The sequence below is a fragment of the Papio anubis genome, unplaced genomic scaffold (genome assembly GCF_008728515.1).
Source record: "Papio anubis isolate 15944 unplaced genomic scaffold, Panubis1.0 scaffold83, whole genome shotgun sequence".
Lineage (NCBI taxonomy): Eukaryota > Metazoa > Chordata > Mammalia > Primates > Cercopithecidae > Papio > Papio anubis.
In genome coordinates this window covers 261,633-271,173 of record NW_022168525.1, presented here as the reverse complement: position 1 = coordinate 271,173, position 9,541 = coordinate 261,633, and the positions used below count along the sequence as shown (strand labels likewise).

The 9,541-nt window shown below is 55.2% G+C and overlaps 1 protein-coding gene across 35 annotated transcripts in view; it reads right to left on the bottom strand.

The window, feature by feature from the left end:
• Positions 1–6,093: 6,093 nt before the first annotated feature.
• The window catches only part of ABLIM2 (actin binding LIM protein family member 2), a 193,986-nt gene continuing 190,538 nt past the window's right edge, over positions 6,094–9,541 (bottom strand). For all 35 annotated transcript variants that reach the window (XM_031662645.1, XM_031662663.1, XM_021938279.2 and 32 more), the window contains one exon: positions 6,094–7,871. In XM_031662645.1, coding sequence (XP_031518505.1) covers positions 7,758–7,871 — 114 coding nt within the window. In that variant the 3' untranslated portion in view covers positions 6,094–7,757. The remainder of the gene's footprint in view (positions 7,872–9,541) is intronic.

The window sequence follows — 9,541 nt, the reverse complement described above, 5'->3', positions numbered from 1 at the left end:
AGGCAGGAGAATCGCTTGAACCAGGGAGTCAGAGGTTGCAGTGAGCCGAGGTTGTGCCACTGCACTCCAGCCTGGTGACAGAGCGAGACTTCATCTCTACACAAATAAATAAATAAATAAATAAACAAAAATAAAAATAAATGGGTCTTGTCTCCAGGCAATGGGGCAGCCTGGGAACCCAGAAAGGGGAGTGAGGTGGATCACAGCAAGGAGAGGTCAAAACAACAGAGTGGGGGAGGGCCCTCCACAGGCACAGAATGAAGGCAGCTTAGGGATGGCTGCTTTGGAAGGGACAAGGGAAGGGACCTAGCTGGGGTTTGGGGCCAGAAGGAAGTGTACCTGATAAAGGCATGGCCACAAGCAATGGAGCACGTGCAGTGTTCCCAGGGGGACGGAGACCATGTGGGGAGCCTCGAGAACCAAGGGTGACAGGAAGCAGCCTCCCCGACAGGGAACACTGGGCTCCACCGTCCAGCACACAATCAGCTGTTACCCTCACTAGCATGGTGGCCAGGACCCACCTGTCCACACAGCTGGAGCCCAGGGGTCCAGCGTCAGCCCTGGTAACCTATTGAGGGAGGGGGGTATCTGGAAGGAAGCAGCCTTGCAGGACCACCCCTGGTCCCCGTCCAATGTCCCACCTGCTCCTCTCAGGCACCTGAGGGGCTTCTCTGATTGGTAAGATACCCGGCTGCCGGCGGCCCACTGTAAGGGTGACCTGCACGCCAAGCTCTGCTCCTGGCCCCTGGGCAGGCTTGCTCAGAAACACACGTAGGCAAGATGATGCATCTTGTCACAAGCCAGAGTGTGGGGTGTGGAGTGGCGTGAATGACTGGATCTCCCACCCAGTCATTGACACCTGGGTAATCCTGAGCAAGTTACATTGCCTCGCTCTGTGCCTCAGTTTCCTCATTCATAAAGTGGGGATTCAGGAAGGGTCAGCCTCCTAGGATTCTCTGAGGAACCCGTGGGGATAAGAGCGACTTTATTTTAAATCCTAATCCAGCACGTGACTCCTGACTAACCTGAGCCCGGGAATGCCTCCAAGATGTCGAGTTGATGTATTGCTCTTTATGTAGAAACACCTCTTCACTAGCCTTTCCTCCAAAACAACCCTGGTGTTGCATACATGATAGGCTGTGACGCCCGCAGCCACCTACACATTCCTTCCAGAGCACGTACACTTTTTCCCCAATCTGTGGGTCTGCGCGATTGTGGTGCAGAGATCCACTGTGGCTGCCCGAGACCACATTTCTGTTTGTTAAGTTCCCCCTCATAAATCACCCTTTACTGAGAAACTGGATTTGTCTGCCTCTTTCTTTGGTTTCTTGGCTCCCTCTGCATTTGGGGGCCAATTTGCATATACGGCCTTTTCAGGAAACAGACCCCACGTGGTCAGAGAGGAAGAAATGCATGCTGTGATGATTCTCTTCTTCACCTCCCAGGGGGGTTCCCTGGTCAGGCCCCAGGCCTGGGCTGGAGGTGGGCCTGGAGACCCATGCCCCTGGGCTTACAAGTGGATTTGGTACCATGCAGCTGCCTCTTCTTCACCCTGCACAGCCAGCTATGACCCTGGAGGGACCTAGGTCCAGGTTTGGGGCGAGGATGGGGGTGGGCCACAGTGGAAGACTTTTCTGATCTAAAATACACTGAGCAGGGGCTGGGCGTGGTGGCTCAGGCTTGTAATCCTAGCACTTTGGGAGGCTGAGGCAGGAGGATCACTTGAGGCGAGGGGTTCCAGACCAGCCTGGCCAACAACACAGTGAAACCCCATCTCCTCTAAAAATAGAAAAAATACCTGGGTGTAGTGGCGGCATGCCTGTAATCCCAGCTACTCAGGAGGCTAAGGCACGAGAATCACTTGAACCTGGGGGGAGGAGGTTGCCGTGAGCTGAGATCATGCCACTGCACTCCAGCCTGGGCAACAGAGTGAGACTCTGTCTCAAAATAAATAAATAAATAAATAAATGAAAAATAAAATAAAATACACTGAGCATTATCTTCCAACTCAGTCATTCCAGAAGCTCTCCATTTCAGGATTCGAGGACTGGTGCATCAGGGAAACTGATCCTTTCCCCGGGCCACGATCCATCTCCTCATGCTGGTTCTCAACTCAGAACCCAGATGGTGCCAGGTGTGGTGGCTCACACCTGTAATCCCAGCACTTTGGGAAGCTGAGGTGGGTGAATCACCTGAGGTCAGGAGTTTGAGACCAGCCTGGCCAACATGGTGAAACCCCGTCTCTACTAAAAATACAAAAAATTAGCTGGGCATGGTGGCTCAAGACTGTAGTTCCAGCTACTTGGGAGGCTCAGGCAAGAGAATCACTTGAGCTCGGGAGGTGGAGGTTGCAGTGAGCCAAGATCTCACCACTGCACTCCAGCCTGGGTGACAAGAGTGAAACTCTGTCTCAGAAAAAAAAAAAAAAAGGCTGGGCGTGGTGGCTCAAGCCTGTAATCCCCGCACTTTGAGAGGCCGAGGCCGGCAGATCACGAGGTCAGGAGATCGAGACCATCCTGGCTAACAGGGTGAAACCCCGTCTCTACTAAAAATACAAAAAATTAGCCGGGTGTGGTGGTGGGCACCTGTAGTCCCAGCTACTTGGGAGGCTGAGGCTAGAGAATGGCATGAACCTGGGAGGTGGAGCTCGTAGTGAGTCGAGATCACGCCACTGCACTCCAGCCTGGGTGACAGAGTGAGACTCCACCTCAAAAAAAAAAAAAGGAACCCAGAGGGGAGGCAGGGTGGGCTTAAGTGCAGCCCAAGTGGTCGGCAAAGTCCACCAGACTCTGCCAGCCCCAGTGCCCTCTGGACTCCCCCTCTTCCTCCTCTCCTGGCCAGCATCTCTCTACCCTTCTCTTTACCCATGGCCTCTTCTGGTTGAGTGTTCCCTGCTTTGCCCAGCCCCCATCAACTCCCTATTTCATGACCTCCCTGGGAGAGCTTCGGATTGAGTAGATCAATGTCCAAGTAGAGCAAAGTCTTTCCATGGGGCACAGCGTTGCCCTGGGCCACTAGGGATTCACTCTGCCGATGGCTCAGGGGCCATCCTTGGTCTGATCACCTGTGCTGGGGACAGCAGGTCACACAGGAGAACATGGTGCTCTGTGGGTGAAAGCCCTCTGGGGGGGGGTCACTGCACATGGCAGAGACTCGGTGGGTAAGGGGGCCAGGCTGGAGCCAGCATGCAGATCTGTGTGGATGAATGAGTGAATGGCTCACCCAGAGAGGATGGTGGCCAGGGCAGGGGAGGGCTCCAAGTGAGTTCCCACCAAGAGCCACCGAAGGCACTGGGGCTTGGACTTGGGGAAGAGAAGACACCCGTGTAGCCTGGGCTGTAGTTGGTAAGGCTTGCTCCTAGTTCTCATCCTCCCTCTTCTCAGACAGACAGCCTGTGCTCCCTAGACCCTTTTGCAGCTGGGCAGGGACATGTGACTAGTTCCAACCACTAGAGGTGACAAGTGTCACTTTTCAGCCGAACACTAAGACCTGTGTGAGATTGTCACGTTCTCTCGCGTGGCTGCAGTGAATTCTGAAGCTTTTGGTTCCGATTTAAGTAGCTTGGAATGCACACAGCTGCCCTGGGGAGAAGGGCTGAGGACGGAGGCCCTGCAGGCGCCGATGTCTGATGTCTCCCTGCCCATCTCTCCTGGGAGTTCCTCACACAGGCCCAGGGTGGTGCTGAATTGGGAAGGTTGGTGCCACTGGCAGACACGAAGACTGGCATGGAAGACTGAGCCAAACTGGCTTAGAACCTGGGGCTCTGAGGTTCAGATGGCAGACGTCATGAGTCTGGAGGGCAAGAACTGTGCCAAGCAAACCCCTGCACCCAGGGCAGTACCAGGCACAGATGCATGCTCGGCAAGTGCATTCTCAATGGATCCTATAGACCAGGCACCAATGAACACTCGTTGCGAGACAAGAGTGACAGATCCCAGGGCCTGTGGACATGCACGTCTAAGCTTAGGGCAGCAGCAGTTTCTAATCCTCAGGGCACTGCACTGTCTAGCACGCAGCCAGTAGCCACATGTGGCTCCTGAACTCTAAAAGAGTTACATTGAAATCTCAGTTCCACTCATATTGGCTGCATTTCAAGTGCTGGTGGCTGGCGTGTTGGACAGTGCAGATGTAGAATGTCATTGTCATCACGGGCAGTGGGATTGGACAGCGCTGTTCTAGAAGCATGAGCGCCATGAGACTCTTTGGGGAAAGCACAGAAACCAGATGGGCTCCAGCCTTGCTAGGAAATACTCCAAAGACATTCCCAGTTCATAGAGCACGGTTACAAAGTCGCCAGCCCTCTCGGGCTTAGGGTTTGATGGACGGAAATGGTCAATAAAGCGAGAAAGAAGAAACTGTGGGCCGGGCGCGGTGGCTCACATCTGTAATCCCAGCACTTTGGGAGGCCGAGGAGGGCGGATCACGAGGTCAGGAGATCAAGACCATCCTGGCTAACACGGTGAAACCCCGTCTCTACTAAAAATACAAAAAATTAGCCAGGTGTGGTGAGGCACGCCTGTAATCCCAGCTACTCGGGAGGCTGAGGCAAGAGAATCGTTTGAACCCGGGAGGTGGAGGTTGCAGTGAGCGGAGATCGCGCCATTGCACTCAAGCCTGGGTGACAGAGTGAGACTCGGTCTCAAATAAATACATACATAAATAAAATAAGATAAAATAGAAGAAACTGCTGACACACAGAGGGCATGAGGAGGTACCATGAGGAACGTCGGGATAGGTGGCAATTTGGAAAGTCAGCGGAGGGCCCTGTCTGAGAGGGGAGCTTCTGAGTTGAATTGAGAAGGAAGGGAGGGACCCTGTGTTGAGAAGCAGCAGAGCTCCCCCAGGAGGGAGATCGTGGGTGAAAACCGGCAGGCTTGGTGTCTGAAGAACTCAGAGAGAGCCACAGTTTGGGACTGTGACCATGGGGACAAACTCAGGGGCAGGGGGGTGGACGGGAATGGCAAGTGGGGGTCACATAAGGCCTGGCTCTTGAAGCCACAGAAGAAGGCTGCTGGGAGCTTGGTGTGATCTGACTGATGTTTTCAAAGCATCACTCTGACGTTGGGTGGACACAGTTTGCTCAGGGGCAAGTGTGGGAGCAGACGGCAGAGGAAGGCTGTGCTGTAACAGGGGAGGGGCCTGAGGGTGGCCAGGGTGCCTGCATGTCCTGGCTGCCAGGGCCAGACCAGGCTTATTCCTGTGTCTAGGGTCATGGGTCAGAGTGCCACCTCCTGTTCTCAGCATGCCCCACCGGGGACATCTGTGCAGGTGGAGAGCTGTAGGCCGATGCTTGGGAGGTGGCACTTACTAGGGCTTGTGGACAGTTGTCCTTGGGCCCGGGGTAAGAAACTGAGGACAATGCTGATTTCTGAGTGTGTAACTGGGTAGACGGTGGTGGCAGGTTGTGTGTATGGGCAAGCTTTTTTGGGGAAGACTGAAAGTTAGAAAGAATCATGAATGTTATGGGAATAAGATTAGAGATGATGAGATGTTTAATCCCAGCAGGGCACTGTTTAATCCCATGTGGGAGCCCTGCCTCCAGTCTCTTTCCTTCCACCCTTTTCCTTGGCCCTGTGTTCAGCCATAACCAGCCACCGAAATTTCCAGAACTTGGGAGGCTGTGTCCAGCCTCAGCGCCTCCGCTACTGCTGTTCCAGCTGCCCAGAATGCCTTTCCCTTATTGGGGAGTGTTTATTCCCTTATCTCCCATTTGCCAAGACTTAGTTTGGGCAGCATCTTGTCTAGAAAGCTTCCCCTGACCTGGTGGTGTATTTGGGACCTCCCTGGGGCCAGCTCCACAGAGCAGCGATCAGCCTTGCTGTCCTTGTCTCCCCAACCTCCGGGGCAGGTGTGTATCAAGTTTCCCTCATCACTGCCATCAGCAGAGGGCCTGGCCCTGGTGAGGGCCCAGGAATGCATCTGTGCAAGCTGCCTCTGGGGAATATCCAATGGGAACACTTGGCCCCTTCCCAAGGCCTCGCTTGCCCCGTGAACACACCCAGCGCTACGCCTGGCATGGGTGCCCTCCCCAAGCACTACTTGCAGAAGGGGCCTTGCCTTTCAAATCACACCAGTTCATAACAAGTGGTCTTGTACTGCCGCAAGTTATAATGCATCGTCTTTTATTTTCCAGGCTTCCTGGGATCAGACATGACATTGCACTAATGAGAAATGGGGGTTTCCAGTTGCTCAGGCTCAGATTGCTCAATGGCAGGAAGCATATTAGGTGCTAAAAACTCCCCGTCCCTAGCCGAGCCGGGCGGGTAAGAAGCCGAGTGCGAAACGGGGCTTGGCGTGTCATGGGCGCTAAGGAAGCGGAGTAAGGCCAACTCACAGGCAGGAACATCGGGACACACACAAAGAGGCAACACCCACTGCGGACAGGGAAACAGACTTTGGTGTTTCATCCACCTCTCAGCGCGCTTATCCGCATCCTGTGACGGTCGGCGCTGCACCCTAACGCACACCTAATGACAGACACCAACGCCTTCGCTTGGGGAGCCCAGCCAGCCTTCTGCTCCAGGATGCCCTGCTGGCTTCGAAGACGAGAAGAGCCATATCTCCATCCCATCTCCATCCTTCTCTCCCCAACAGCGTGTGGTTGTCTGTTTCAGGGAGCACATCACTCCTGGGGCGGGTGGGGTTTCTGTTTCAGGCTAAGACACCGCCAGCCACAGCACAAGGATGGTGCACCAAGAGCTGCGTCGGGTATCAGGCCGGGTACGTGGAAACCCTTGATTCTGAGGCTTTGGCCGTCAGAGGAGGATGTTTTCTCTCCAAGATTTGGAAAAATAACCGCAAGGAGAACAGTGGTGGCTCTACTTCACGTGTATTTACAAAGTGTTATTTAGAGGGGTCTGTCTTTAAGGTTACCTGTGTGACAAGAAAAAGAAAAAAGAAAGAAAAAAAGAAACCAGACAGGGAGCTCTATGTATGAGACCACATCAAGAACTGACTGAAACCACACAGATCCGAGCGGTGGAGGATAAGGCTGGAGGCCGCTCCCCTGCGGAGGGACTGTAAAATTAAACTCTATATATGTCATCTCGCGTGTAAGTAGGCTATACTTTTTAATAAAATAAAAACTTCTGTGTTACTTTAAAGATATTGTGTAGGCATCTAGGGGGTGATCTGGAAGAGGAACGCAGCACATGGAGGGGCGCTGGCGGAAGGTGCCCTGTCTTGTCCCTTGTTGGCATTTGTCCCTAAAGAGACCCATCACAGACGCCTGCAAAAATCACATACCCCACTCTTGGCACTGTCCCGGACGCTCCCTGCCCTGTCTGCGAGTCTGCCCGTGAGGCCAGGCTGCCCAGGCTCCGAAGGGCCGTGTGCCCACCCCCAACAATGGTGTCAGCACCTGTCATCAACAAGTCTCACAGCTCACGTCCCAGCCACCTCCGTCCCCCACGTGCCTAGCACCAGGGCCAGGGCACCTCGAGGATGCTGGGAAGGTGGACTGGGCTGCAGCCACCTGTGTGCTCCGTCTAATGCCCGACACAGCCACTCTGCAGCCTCTCCCTGACACCAAGCCACAGCGGGGAAGGGTGGTGTGAAGCTAGCCATCTCGGCCCTAAACTACGGGCAGGAGCGTCGCCGGCAGGCACAGGGGCTGCACCTGCTGGGGGACCCCCTCCCGCCCACCCCATCGACACAGAGAAGCCAGAGCAAGGTATGTGGGAGGGGTGTGCGTGGTGCTCGCCAGGGACCCCTCGCCTCGGCGCCCGGCACACACCGGCGGGGCAGGCTGGCAGCTGTCAGAACAAAAGGGCTTTCTTCTTAAGGTCATTCCTCTTCCAGAGGGCCAGGCGGTCAAACTCCTCGATGCTCATCCCAAACACTTCCTGGAACTCCTCGGGCGACAAGTGTCTCTTCAAACAAAAAGGCAAAACAGAAGGGACCAGTTAGCACGCAGCAAGGGACACCGTTGGGCCGTGTGCTGCCGCCAAGCAATGCAGGGGCAGGACTGCATTGAGGACGGGGTGGCCCTCAGTGTGCGCGGCCTCCTGGCGGTTCCTGGCACCCTCTCTGCAGTGAAAGAACTGAGCTCAGGGACGGTGACCCTGTCAGGGACACACAGGGAACACACAGCGCCCAGTGGTGGAGCTGGAGCCAGAACTTTCCGCTCTTTTTTTTTTTTTTTTTTTTTTTTTGAGACGGAGTCTCGCTCTGTCGCCCAGGCTGGAGTGCAGTGGCCGGATCTCAGCTCACTGCAAGCTCCGCCTCCCGGGTTCCCGCCATTCTCCTGCCTCAGCCTCCCGAGTAGCTGGGACTACAGGCGCCTACAACCGCGCCCGGCTAATTTTTTGTATTTTTAGTAGAGACGAGGTTTCACCGTGGTCTCGATCTCCTGACCTTGTGATCCGCCCGTCTCGGCCTCCCAAAGTGCTGGGATTACAGGCGTGAGCCACCGCGTCCGGCCAGAACTTTCCGCTCTTGACCCCTACAAAGGCATCTGCTGCTGCAGACCGAGTTCATTAACGTGGCCCAGAGCAGGACCCCTACCTGCCCGCGGATGTCTGAGCTTTTATAGATTTCCTTTGGCAGTCATATTTGTTACTTCAGTGAGTGGTCACAGCTGCCATCTGAGAGCAGGAGGTGGAGGGTTTAACTCCCCAGACTTCATAGCCCAGGAGGCTGGGGTGTGGACAGTGAGCAACGACGCCAGGCAAGGCCCAGGCCCGGGCGCAAACCCTCCCTCCACCGGAAGGCCCTGGTGTGTGAGCGTGGGACAGTTGTTAGGCCTCTCTGAGCCCAGCTTCTTGTCTGGAGTCACCGTGGAGAGGCACACAGCTTGGTGGTCAGGGCATGGATGCCAGTGCTTCTGGGATGCCATAGGAGTGAGTTAGCCCCTGGAGCCCTAGTCTGCTCATCTGCGTAATGAGGTCCCCCAGAGCCCACACCCTGAGCTGTGGGGAGGAAGGCGTGGACATAGGTCAGCACTGGCTGTGGACTGTACCTGTGGGTGCTGGCCGCGTGTGTTAGTATGACCTCAGCCACCGCAAGCTCTGTGGAGCTCCTCGCCAAGCAGCCACCTGCCTTCTAGCTCTGCCTTGCAGGACCTGCAACCCCTACTCTCTTGCCTGTCTTCCTCAGCAGACTGAGAAACCCCACATCCCTCAGAGCTGGCTCACGCGTTCCCTCCCAGGAGGAGCCTTTCCAGGGAGCCTGGGGCTTTCCATCCACAGGGATGCTTCCCTTGCCTCGCCTGGGCGGGGCTGAGAGAGGAACTGGAAGGAGGCTGAAGGCTAGTGGCAGGAAGAGGCCAGGCTCTGCCCGGAATCCCTGTCTGCTGCCCTCTGAAAAGCATGGCTTCAGTGCAGCTATGTGGGAGCAGTCTTCCACAGTTCTGTGACACGTTCCACACAGTTATCATATGCCCCAGCCATCCACTCTTGGACGGACACCCGGAGGAATGGAAAACAGGGACTCAGACAGATGATGGTCATCCATGTTCCTAGCAGCATTACTCAAAATCACTGCAACGTGGAAACAAGCCAGGTGTCCATCAATGGACAAATAGATACACAGAATGTGGCAT